Source organism: Ictalurus punctatus, chromosome 5, assembly GCF_001660625.3.
Source record: "Ictalurus punctatus breed USDA103 chromosome 5, Coco_2.0, whole genome shotgun sequence".
Lineage (NCBI taxonomy): Eukaryota > Metazoa > Chordata > Actinopteri > Siluriformes > Ictaluridae > Ictalurus > Ictalurus punctatus.
The window spans coordinates 13,803,028-13,816,321 of NC_030420.2; the positions used below are offsets into that span (position 1 = coordinate 13,803,028).

A 13,294-nucleotide genomic window follows, 5' to 3' on the forward strand; every position below is an offset into this window, starting at 1 on the left:
GGTTGTTCTGTGTGAGAAAATTGGAGAGTTGATTAAAAACGGCTCTTTCAAGAGTTTTGGAAAGAAAAGGGAGGTGGGAAACAGGTCTGTAGTTGTCAACTGTCAAGTGTTAAAGATGTGTGTGATTGCAGGTAATAGTGTGGGAGAGATGGACTGAAGAAGGTGAGAAGGGATGGGGTCAAGAGGACAGGTTGTGGGACAGCTAGAGAGGAGGAGTTTAGAGACATCAGTCTCTGAGAGGGGAAAGAAGGAAGTCTGTTGGGAGTTACATGGAGGAGAAGTCGGTCTATGCATGTCTGGGGTTGAGAACTGGTTCCTGATTGATGTAACCTTGTTGGTAAAGAAAGTGGCAAAGTCATCTGCAGTGAGAGAAGTAGGGGAAGGGGGAGGAGGGGGACAGAGTAGAGAGGAAAAGGTTTTGAAGAGAATGCGGGTGTTGGGAGAACTACCAATCTTCTCTTGGTAGAATGTGGCCTTTACAATGGAGATGCTATTGGAAAAAGAAGAGAGAAGTGACTGGTAATTGGTTAGGTCAATTGGGTTGTTTGATTTGCGCCATTTCCTTTCAGATGCTCTTAGTTTGGCCTGGTTGTTACGCAGAGCTTCTGAGAGCCAAGGACTAGAGGGTGATGTGCGAGCAGGTCTAGGTTAGGGGGCATATGCTGTCAAGAGAAGATGTTAGGGTGGAACATAGCATGTCGGTTGCGGTGTTTAAGTCAAGTGAGGAAAGGTGGCTGTCGGAGGGAAGTAAGGTTGTGACAACGGAGGAGAAATGTGAAGGGGAAAGGGAGCGAAGATTGCGACGAAAAGAGATAGAGGGAGGAGACAGTGATGGTGGTGAGGGGAGAGAAATAGAGAACTGGATAAAGAAATGGTCAGAGGTGTGGAGAGGAGTAATGAGAAGATTATGTGTGGTGCAATTACGTGTGAGGATGAGGTCAAGCTGTTTGCCGGCTTTGTGGGTTGCTGGTGGGGTGAACTGCTTGAGGTCGAATGTGGGAAGGAGAGCAAGAAAGTCAGCTGCATGTGGTTTGTCTAGATGAATGTTGAAATCACCAAGGACCAGAAGAGGAGTTCCATCATCTGGGATGGTGGACAGTAGCGTGTCAAATTCATCGATGAATTTCCCCAGTTGACCTGGAGGACAGTAAACAACAAGAGAGTGCATTTTGGCAGGGTCAGTGACTGTAACAGCATGAAATTCAAAGGAAGTGTATGAGCAAGAGGGAGAAAGACAGGTAAATTTCCATGTTTTGGAGAGAAGCAAACCTGTACCACCCCCTCGTCTGTTGGGGCGTGAGGTATGGGAGAAGTTGAAGTTGGAGGCCAGGGCAGCGGGTGTGGCAGTGTTCTCAGCATGGATCCAGGTCTCAGTCAGAGCCAGCACGCTGAGATTGGAGTGGGTTGCAAATGCAGAAATGAAATCTGCCTTGTTGACAGCAGATTGGCAGTTCCAAAGTCCGACTGAGAATAAGATGGAACCTGCAGAGGCCGCATTCAGAGAGCGTAGGTTGTCCAAGTTGCGTACGTTTCTGGGAGAATGCCACAGTCTGCGCCTGTGGCAAATAACAGGGATAAACTGATGACGCATGTTAGTGTGTGTAAACAGGTAACAGCAAGAGGAATAAAGGGAGAAAAGGTATACTTAGCAGCACGTGTGGTGTCTTGTCGGTGTCCTTTCTCAGTGGACTCACGCAGGTACACTTGCAGGTCTTTTTTATATATATATATATATATATATATATATATATATATATATATATATATATATATATATAAAATACGCCAGAAAATTCGGAACATGGTAGCGACATGCCAGAAACATGTTAAAACATGCAAGCATCACTTACCTAAGTGGTAAAGCATGCTATTACTGCTACTAAACAGGAAGTTCTTAAACAATCCACTGCAGATTACTAATTACTACTTTAAAATTGTAATATGAGTACTTTTTACATGCAGTAGTCAGATTACTAATTACTTTACTTTTACATTACTTTCAAAACCTATGAAACCTACAAAAATACACTTCAAAGTGAAACTCAGTTTTTGCAGTAATTTTAGTGCACATCAATGTATGACATGATCAGAAAACATTGGATTTATCAAAAATCTGCCTCAGGTGTTTGTATGACTACCAGACTGATAACAAAACTTTTCTAACTAGGCTCCTTTGGTGTCACTAGCCAAGAGGATGCACAGCTAAGTTATCATTGTATGGGTTGCAATGTGCATTAACTTTCAATATGCTCCGCTCATATCATGTTCACGTAAACTGGAACACATATAGACATTTACACACCTTGTTTTCCTGCTCAGCATCAGAGGATATTAGTGTTTCAATTTCCCATTTACTGGTTAAAAAAAAAAAACTGCATATATGCCTTTTTCCTCACATTGACAGTGAGCTAGCCTTTGGCAGAATTGAGAGCTGTCAGCCAATAAGATACGAGTGTTTCCACGTATTTTCCTGTAAACCCTGTCTGATTGGTCACGTCTGCGTTCACTGAAGATATAAAATTACAGTCTTCTTTTACTGACCTTCAGTTACATAGTGACAAACCACTCCAAGTTGAAAATTATTTGGGGCTAAAGAAAAAATCTTCAGGGCAAAACATGATTTCTTTTTAAAAATGAATTTTACTTAATATTGTTTTAATATTTAAAATATAATGTGTTACATTAGTGCATTATCAGAAAAAGTAATTAGATTACAGTAACATGTTACTTTGTAATGCATTACACCCAACTCATCTAAAACATCTACATGCCAATATTCACTTGTAGTCATATCGCCACCTGCTGCCAACAGGAAATATTTTTTTTTACATCGTGATACAAACCTAACATATATGTGCTAAAAAATTAGAATGGCTTTCCCTTGGCAGAGCAGCCCCAACGTGCACCCTGGTGTGAGGGGCCCGTTTATCGCTGCTTACAGCTTTAATTATCTTTGTAATTGTTTTGGAGTATATCTGTATCCTTTTATTGTTAATAAAATATAGAAAGAAGACTGAATGCCAGTGGCTCACTATTTGATTTGTATTTGCCAATTTTGTTCCATTTTGGTACAGTGATGGTCAATTATTAGTACTTAAAGATGCACTATTTCGATTTTTTTCAGTATTTAAAAAAAACAAGCTTTGTTAATAGAATTCTGACCTGGAGCACAGGGAAAGCTAAAACATGGGGTTGAAGACAGAAAAATCCATTTCCATAAAGAAAAAAACTTCATGCACATTTCATGTACATTAAACTACATTACATTAGGGACGTTTCTGCATTTTTAACCAAGAAAGTAAGCCAAATCTATGCTTGACAACCGTGAGTTTTCACAATTCCTTATGACAATGAATAATTTTCCAAGTCTAACTATCGAGATAAGTAACTGGAGACAGAACTAATTTTTGTACTCCTCGTAGATCATAAACCATTTAAATCGTTTGAGAAATGTAAATGTTATTGCGATTTTTATCCAGAAAAACCACAGCTCCCCCGTTTACTTATATTTGTTTATAGGGCAGTCTTTCCCAGATCAATATGGCGGACGTGTTGACCTATTGCAGAACCAGGCCAAAATCAGCCAATGCGGCATTTATGAATGTCACTGGTCACTCCACCCAACCAAGCGCCTTCTCTCTCCTCATCAAAACCAGTCCCCCCAAAAAAATTGTCGCATCATGATGACACGTGATCATGACCATGTGCAGGTCGAACGAAGCCTTTACACTACACAACCTGTCGCTGTGTTTCAGATGGGATAAATCCACCTCCAAAAGGCATTTCGGAGTGGCAACAATCATGGCCGTCATACTGAAGGATCGTTACAAACCGAAGCGCTCAAAACTAGCCACTTCAAAGGGCCCTTCGGGATGAAGGATTTCGAAGGGTACAATTGATGATTCACTCCCATGATTCTTTGCACAGGTTTAATTTGTTTGGCAGGAAAGATAGGCTGTGACAGGACATGAAACATCCATAGTCAATGTTAATGTATCCATTAAAAACAAATTGCTTATGAAAATTAAGAAATTAAGCAGATCCATTGGCCACGGTGCTACAAATGTGAGCACAAACCAAAATAATTAACTGCCATTTCACAAAAGATGCAGCTTAATTAAATATATATCTTAGACTTCAGAGTCCGCTCAGCATGCTGTTTTTTATTTTCATTTGGTCAAGCAGCATACACAATTGTGCGACGATGGCGCCTCCTTAATTGGCTCCGCAAGATGACGCAGAATTGCGTTCCAAGGAACAGTTTTTTGGTCCCCGACACTCTTCATCCCAAAGAAGCTCTCACTCTGGAAGATAAACCTTTCAAAGGGATTAGGGCATAGGGACGAGCCCTTCAGAATGGAACATCGGGTATGTCCACTGTCAGAGTTGCGCTAAACATGCACATTGAAAATTAGGCATGATCACTCCAATAATGGGTGTTTCTCAATACTCACATTGATGCTTCCTCATTTCCTCACTCCTCCGGCCTACAGGCCATGACCCGGAAATTGATCAATGTCGACCATCTTGAAGGACATATCAATTCTCTCATTACACCGCAAGGAGGTGAGGAACGAGGAGTGATTAAGCTTCCAGAGGAGCTAGGAGAGAGGATACACAGGTGTATCCTATGTAGAAGTGTTTCTTCTGGTGCATGTATAAATTCCCCTTCTCCTTTACATCTGCCACAATCTCAAACAAAAAATCCTTTAATGTGATGGAATTGTGTGTGGAATATAATTAATAATATGCTTACAATTAGTATTGTAATTAATTACAATAATCCCTGGAAAAAAGTGCCTGCCAGAAGCCACCAGACACAGCTGATGATATGCAAATCATAGCCTCCTTTCCCCACAGCCACGGTTACTTTAAAAAGCATCATGTCCCCTTTATGTTTTCCTTTTTTTTTTTTTTTTTTTTTTTTTTTTTTTAAGTGTGCAATATTTGTGCTTGTATAAGATCTGAAAAGTTACAAAGTCCACAGTCTCCCACAAAAGTATTTATTCTATCTAACAGAGAACACTGCTCCAGACCTGCCTAAAATGTCTCAATCGAAGTACAGATTTAACTTCACTATTTGAAATATTGAAATATCCTGTCCACCAGCAGGCACGAAGAAAGAAGGTGAGGCTTCAGTGAATTGTGCCGGCACCATATCGTGGAGACACTGTGCGTTTCAATGCAAAAGCAAAACCTCTTATTTGGTCTTCCGAAAACATATAAATAAATGTAAATTACTGATTCCTAATTTCATAACGCTGTTCCTGAGCAGTACAACCCAAAAGTTTGCTTGTGCACAGCTCATATTATGGAGGACAGCTTCCTGAACCTGGGAGAGTAAAAGGCAAGATACACACAAAGACTACTCCTGAAAAATGGGGCAATTCCCACTTTCCTCTGACAATCTTGTGCTTCTGAATCAGAACCTGTAAGTATGTTTGATTAGTTTATGAAGTAATAATAATAATAATAATAACCATCATTTCTTAGGTTTATATATCGCCTTTCTAGGCATTCAAAGTGCTTTACATTGTAGGGGGGGATATCTCCTCAACCACCACCAGTGTGTAGCATCCACCTGGATAATGCGACGGCAGCCATAGTGCACCAGAATACCCACCACACACCAGCCATTGGTGGAGAGGAGAGGAGAGTGACATATCCAATTCAGGGATGGAGATTATTAGGGGTCCATGATAGATAAGGGCCAATGGGGGAATTTTGCCATGACCACAGAGAGTCAGGACCCCGGTTTAACGTCTCATCTGAAAGATGGTGCTGTTTTTACAGTATAGTATCCCCGTCACTATACTGGGGCATTAGGACCCACACAGACCACATGGTGTACAGTTTAATTTATGTACATGTTTAGACAGATTGTGGATGGGAGCCAAAAGAATTCAGTATTATTTACAGCATTCCCAGTCAACTTTTTGAGTCTTGTTGAACTGCTTCTCTGACATAGAAAGGCATGCCACATAGAACCACCTGCAGTGATGACACTGAATCTGAAAAAATATAATAACAATCTTATCAAATTGCTCAGTAATCAATTAGTTTTTCACTCACTCACTCACTCACCCACTCTCTCTCTCTCTCTACACAGATCCTTATACAGTTTTAAAAAATGTCAGCTTAGTAAACAAGGCTTTCAAAAGTTATCTGGTGGCCAGCTGGCAGACATAAAATGCAGAAAACGTAAAAAATCTTTGAAATATTAAAACATTCATAAAAATTGTTAGTACTTTTAATTATTTCATTATACTTCGTTTGTGTGAAGAAAATGATTAATTCTAATACGGGTCATTTTGACCCCCTTTATGCATTCGTGTAGGTGTTTTGATTCATGCATTGTGGGGTTAAATATTGAAAAAATCTAAAATGTGTGCATCATAGCTGACACCTAGATGAACACTTTCCAGCTGGTTTTGTGAGTGTATGTCATTCCCTTCAAATGCTATTGAGCTTTAAATTATGGTATATTTTGTGTATGAGCCCATTTGGTAGTGAAATTCATGTCAAATTTACATATGATTTAATAGTTTATTTTATTAAATATCAAAAATCTAAAAGATGCGCATTATAGCTGACACCTATGAAAACACTTTAAAGTTGGTTTTGTGGCTGTAGTCATTCCCTTCAAATGCTATTGAAGTTAGAACCGTGTATACCAATGTCATATGTAACTTTAGTGACGGTCCCTTAATATTGAACGTCCAACATCAAGCCAACTTTATGCCAGTTGATAATTGAGATATCAACTTATTTTTATTTGATTTGTAAGATTTGCAAATCTGATTTGTAAGATTTGATTTGCAGCACGCATAGCAGCTTGCTTCACTCGGTGTGCGCTTCAGCATTCTTATGTGTTTTTGTTTTGGTTTTTGTCCTGTCTCCTCCCATGTCCTGTCATTAGCTATCTACCTCATGTGTCCTACCAGTTTTAAGATTTTGCATAAATTGCTTAAATTTCATATTTTGCATCCACCTCACACTCACTGTTAGGTGACACCCAGGCAAACTATTCCACTGTCACCATTAATTAACGAGTCAATCTATGATGATTGAGATATCAACTTATTTCTTATTTGACATGTAAGATCTTAATCATGGGTTAATTATGTGTTTCAATGAGAAAGAATATGGCAGCTACTGCTGGGACCAATTAGTGATGTTTCCCCAGTCTGTGAACTTTGCCACCTTCACGCTTGTCACCATTGACTACAGAGAGATCTAGCTATTTATTACCTTCCAGCATAATTGTAATTTTCCAGAATCACGACCAGTGTTGGGTAAATTACTCAAAAAATTTAATCCACTACAGATTACCAATTACTACAATAAAACTGTCATCTGATTACATTACTGATTACTGCATGTAAAAAGTAATCAGATTACTAATTACTTTCAATGACAGATGCGTCCCTCACGGGCTGGGGTGCAGTCTTAAATGGCTGTCCAGCTCACGGTCTTTGGAGCGACCCTCATCTGGAGTGACATATAAATCACCTAGAGATGCGGGCCATATTCCTAGCACTGAAATTCTTTCTTCCTCAGTTGAGAGGTCACAATGTGCTAGTTGTGTCAGACAACACAGCTGTGGTCTCATATATCAACCACCAGGGAGGGTTACGTTCATGCCCCCTGTTCAGGCAGGTGCAACTAATCCTTCTCTGGGCAGAGGGAAAGTTCAGTGAGTGTAATGTACATTCCAGGCAGCCGGAATGTAGGGGCAGACATCCTGTCGAGGCAGGGGCTGAGACCCGGGGGTTGGAGGCTCCATCCACAAGTGGTGGAGTCCATATGGCAGAGGTTCGGACAAGCGGAAGTGGATGTGTTCGCCTCCGAGGAGACAACACACTGCCTGCTGTGGTTCACCCTCACTCCTCCTGCACCATTGGGGCTGGACGCCATGGTGCACATGTGGCCGTGGTCACGTCTATATGCCTTCCTCCCGATCGCTCTGCTCCCACAAGTTCTAGCGAGAGTTCGCCAAGACCGTCTATGTCTGCTGCTAGTAGCACCTTATTGGCCAGCTCGAATATGGTTCTTGGAGAAAATGTCCCTGCTCGACGGCACTCCTTGGGAGATTCCCATCCACAGGGACCTACTGTCTCAAGCCAGAGGGCTGATTTATCACCATCGGCCAGAACTATGGAAACTGTGGGTCTGGCTCCTGAGGGGCACCAGCTCATAGATTCTGGTTTCACAACTGAGGTTATAGAGACCATGTTAAATGCTAGAGCACCATCCACAAGGAAATTGTATGCGCTCAAGTGGCGGCTTTTTGTCTTGTGGTGTGAGGAACGTCAGCTAGACCCAGTGAACTGCACAATAGTCCTGGAGTTCTTACAAGAACGTTTCTCAGCAGGGTTGACTCCTTCTACAATCAGGGTTTACGTGGCCGCCATTTCGGCCAGCCACACCCCTGTTGATGGAGCCTCTGTGGGGCAACTTATTTATATCCAAGATGGCGGCGCACACAGTTGCTGCGGCTCACGGCTCTCCTTTCCAGTGCTCTCTTTTGTTGTTTTTGTATTATTTCTTTATTACTTGTTTGAGCATTATCGGTTCCACGAACATCCGCTATACAAGTCAGAACCTTATGGATATTGGGGACCAACACCGCATACCTATTTCGAGAATGTTTCATCACACGCACAACATCCCAGACAACATAGCGAGATTGCCGGGCTCTCCGTGGATTGTTGTCGGGTCCAGAAGGCGGCGCAGACGGAGGAGGGAGAGGAAGCAAAAGCGGGGATGCAGGTCCGGTATTATGCTAAGGCTAAGAAAACAACCACACAAGCCACCTTTACCGAGCCTGTTTCTCTCCAATGCCAGATCCCTAGTGAATAAAATCGACAACTTGGAATTACAACTAGCTGGAAATCGCTACGTTCGTGACTGCTGTGTTTTGATTATTACTGAAACATGGCTTCATCCGAGGATACCCGATGCTAGCATGCAGCTAGCAGGTCGTACTATGCTTCGCTGGGACAGGACTGAGGACTCCGGTAAGAGCAGAGGGGGGGGCTCTGTATGTATGTGCATGAGAATTGGTGTAACAACGGAACAATGATAGATAAACATTGTTCCCCTGACCTCGAGTACATGTCTTTAAGATGTCGGCCCTTTTTTCTACCGAGAGAGCTAACAGTAGTGATTATCACGGCTGTGTATATTCCACCCGACGCCAATGTGAACACGGCGCTCTCTCTCCTGTTGAACACCACAAACGAACAGCAGCGGGCTTACCCCGACGGTGTTCACATAATTGCAGGAGACTTTAATAAGGCGAACTTGAAGACTGTACTCTCGAAATTCTATCAACATGTTAAGTGTTTTACTAGAGGGGCGAACACTCTGGATCATGTTTACTCCAACATTAAGCACGCGTATAGAGCCATACCTCTCCCCCACCTCGGCCAATCAGACCATCTCTCCCTCCTGCTCTCCCCTGCCTACACCCCCCTCAGACGCAGTGTCAAGACCACTATAAAGACTGTTACCACCTGGCCTGATGATGCATTCTGCAAACTACAGGACTGCTTCGAACAGACAGACTGGGATTTGTTTGAACATCAAGAGCTAGAAACATTAACAGGAACGGTACTGGACTATATCAAGTTCTGTATCGGAAATGTGACTGTGGGAAAAAACATCCGGGTTTTCCAAAACCAGAAACCATGGATGACCAAACAGGTCCGCACACTACTCAAAGCCCGCGACGCTGCCTTCAGGTCTGGTAATAGAGCTCTGTACAGAGCTGCCCGTGCCAACCTGAAAGGTGGTATTAAGGAAGCTAAGGCGGCCTATAAGAGGAGCATAGAGTCCCACCTGTCCAGCAAAAATAAACGGGAGGTGTGGCAGGGCATACAGAACATCACGAACTACAGAGGCCGTGAGGCGACAACAGGAGACCTGAGTGCGATGCTGGCAGAAGAGCTAAATTGCTTCTTTGCTCGCTTTGAAACATCACAACAGCAATCATCTGCTCCAGCCCCACCTCCACCCTCATCTGGCCCCCGTACCAGTCCAGCCCTGCCTCCATCCCCTTCTGGTTCCTGCACCACTCTACTTACTGTGAGGGAACACGATGTTAGACGGATGTTTCTGGCAGTGAACCCCAGGAAGGCTGCTGGCCCAGACGGTGTACCTGGTAACGTGCTCAGATCATGTGCCCACTAGCTTGCCCACATCTTTACCAGAATTTTCAATCTCTCCCTGGCCCAAGCAGTCATCCCGGCCTGACTAAAATCAGCCATAATCATCCCAGTGCAAAAGAAGTCGCCCACCACTAGCCTGAATGATTATCATCCTGTGGCCCTCACTCCAGTTATCATGAAGTGCTTTGAGAGATTGGTTCTTCAGCACATCAAGGATTACCTCCCCCCAGATTTCGATCCTTTTCAATTTGCTTTTCGTGCAAACAGATCCACAGAGGATGCTATCCACTACGTGTTGAGACATCTAGAGCAGCAATAGAGCTACGTCCGGATGCTTTTTGTGGATTACAGTTCGGCTTTTAATACAATAATTCCGGACATTCTCATCACCAAATTGGTCACCCTTGGCCTCCCCCGCCTCACGTGTGCCTGGATAAAGGACTTTCTCACCAACCGGTCCCAGACAGTGAGACTCGGACCCCACCTCTCCTCCACTCGCACGTTGAGCGAGGTTCTCCGCGGGGCTGTGTGTTGAGCCCCCTCCTGTACTGTCTCTACACATACGACTATAGACCAGTCTACAACAATAATCTTATCATCAAGTTTGCTGACGACACCACAGTGGTCGGACTTATCTCAAAAGGAGAGGAGGCAGCCTACAGAGAGGAAGTCCTAAACTTGGCAGCCTGGTGTTCAAAGAACAATCTGACTCTAAACACCAAGAAAACCAAGGAACTTATTGTAGACTTCAGAAAACACAACACTGAGCTGGCCCCCCTCTTCATTAATGGTGAGTGTGTGGAGAAGGTCCACACCGTCCGGTTTCTTGGCGTCCTTATCTCTGCAAACATCTCCTGGACGGACAACATCACAGCGGTTATCAAGAAGGCTCAAATGCGGCTACACTTCCTAAGGGTTCTCAGGAAGTACAATCTGGACTCCAATCTGCTGCTGATCTTCTACCGCTCGTCCGTCGAGAGCCTGCTGACATACTGTATCACGGTGTGGTACGGTAGCTGCACCGCAGCAGACAGGGAGAGGCTTCAGAGAGTAGTAAGAGCTGCACAGAAGATCATTGGCTGCCCTCTCCCCTCCCTGATGGATATTTACACTTCCCGTTGCCTCAGCAGAGGAAAAACCATCATTAAGGACAGTTCTCACCCTGGCTTTGATCTGTTCAATCTGTTGCCCTCAGGGAGACGTTACAGGTGCATCAAAACAAGGACTAGTAGACTTAAGAATAGTTTCTTCCCGAAAGCTATTACCATTATAAACAAATACATGTACTGAGTCCACAGCATATGTATATAGTGTCTCAAAACTGTGCATTTCATAGTACCTCCCCCATCCACCCCAATATCTATCTTGCATATCTTGTTTATTTATCTTGTTTATTTATCTGTGTATTTATCTGTTTATTCTTCTTGTTTATTAAATGTACATGTTTGCACGGAACAAACAGGAGTGGCTCTTAATTTCATTGTACATATGTATAGTGACAATAAAAGGCATTCATATTCATATAACATCCTCTAACTTCGAGGTTCATGCGTGGTGTCAGACGGCTGAGGCCTTTCTGGGACCTTTCTGTGGTCTTGGAAGGTGTGTCAGGGGCCCCATTTGAGCCCTTAGAGTCAGCCTCTGAGAAGCTTCTGACTCTAAAGGTAGCTCTTCTACTGACCCTGACATCTCTCAAGCGAGTGGGAGATCTACAAGCTCTCTCGGTTGCCCCCTCCTGTCTTGACTTTGCCCCTGGACTAGCCAAGGCCTTCCTGTACCCTAGGCCGGATTATATTCCTAAAGTGCCTACATTGGCTGCCCACCCTGTGGTGTTGCAGGCCTTCTGCCCTCCTCTGTTTCTCACACCAGAACAAGAGAGGATTCACCTGCTGTGTCCAGTAAGGGCTCTCTGTACTTACGTCCACCGCTCCGGCCAGTGGTGTAAGTCGGAGCAGCTGCTGGTCTGCTTTGGTGGCGACAGTAAAGGTGATGCTGTGTCAAAGCACCGAATCTCTAACTGGATAGGGAAGCAATCTCTATGGCTTACGAGGCGCACGGTCTCGCCACGCCTCTGGGCATAAGAGCTCTTCCACTAGGGTAGTCGCCTCCTCGAAGGCTTTGTCCAAAGGGGTATCCTTGCAGGATGTGTGTGCGGCTGCAGGGTGGTCTACGCCACACACATTCATTATCACAGCCTGGATATTCATTCCACCCCGGGCTCGAGTGTCTTGCAGTGACCCTCGGGCTTGGGTATTTTTGAACAGGCCGTACCCTGACGGAGTGGGTATTCCCGTTCCCATACTGTTATGCTAAATGCAACGTCGAAGTTTCCTTTGAAAGGGTATAGCATTGTCATACCAGGGCAGGCCTGTGAATTGCTTCAGATAATAGAAGCTGGCGGTGTGGTTCACAGGTGCCATATATATGTCATGCGACACGCTTAATTGCCACGTCACCTGATCATGGCAGGCCTATAAGTAGAGGCATGATTTTACACAAGCTTCAGAGACCGGTCACGCGCGCAAGGCACTCCCATACTGTTATGCTAAATGCAACATCTCGTTCCCTTCTCGGGGAACAGGGTTAACCCCGACGTTTCTACGTATGTTCCTCTAAACCCTGTCTGATTGGTCTCGACTCCATTCACTGAAGATATAAAATTAGTCTTCTTTTACTGACGTCCAGTTACATAGTGACAAACAGCTCCAAGTGGAGAATTATTTGGGGCTAACGAAAAAATCTTCGTGGCAAAACATGATTTATTTGAAAAATGCATTTTACTTAATAATGTTTTCTTAACAATAAATTTGTAACGCAAGTAATATACTGTACTTTTATTGACAGCAGTAACTGTAATCAAATTACTTACATTTAAAATGTAATGGGTTAAATTACTGCGTTATCAGAAAAAGTAAGTAGATTACAGTAATGCATTACTTTGTGTTACCCCTAAATCTGATCACAACAGAAAATGAAAAACACAGTCTCCAATTCATAGCTCCAACTCACCAAAAGTGGGTGCGATCTTCACACCATGGCCTCCTCAGTCTTTTCTATTCCTATGACCTACTGTTCATTCTCCTCTGTCCTCTTCCTCTTAAAATATTGTAGGATCTCTGTGT

The 13,294-nt window shown here is 43.5% G+C and overlaps 1 protein-coding gene across 1 annotated transcript; it reads right to left on the reverse strand.

Annotated features, from left to right (window-relative positions):
* Positions 1 to 275: 275 nt before the first annotated feature.
* LOC128632876 (uncharacterized) lies at positions 276 to 1,497 on the reverse strand. Its single transcript, XM_053680568.1, has 3 exons — positions 1,439 to 1,497; positions 1,270 to 1,388; positions 276 to 1,137 (listed from the first exon to the last, which is right to left on the reverse strand). The coding sequence occupies exons 1-3, from the start codon at positions 1,495 to 1,497 to the stop codon at positions 644 to 646; spliced, it is 672 nt and encodes a 223-aa protein (XP_053536543.1). The 3' UTR covers positions 276 to 643.
* Between the last annotated feature and the right edge of the window lie 11,797 nt (positions 1,498 to 13,294).

Bases quoted from the DNA above. Each gene is read 5' to 3' on its own strand.
- LOC128632876 (XM_053680568.1), bottom strand. From the start codon at position 1,497: ATGCGGCCTCTGCAGGTTCCATCTTATTCTCAGTCGGACTTTGGAACT. The intron at 1,389-1,438 runs GTCAACAAGGCA...CTCCAATCTCAG, and splicing joins TTTGGAACTGCCAATCTGCT to CGTGCTGGCTCTGACTGAGA. The intron at 1,138-1,269 runs GTTTGCTTCTCT...ACTGTCCTCCAG, and splicing joins CAGACGAGGGGGTGGTACAG to GTCAACTGGGGAAATTCATC.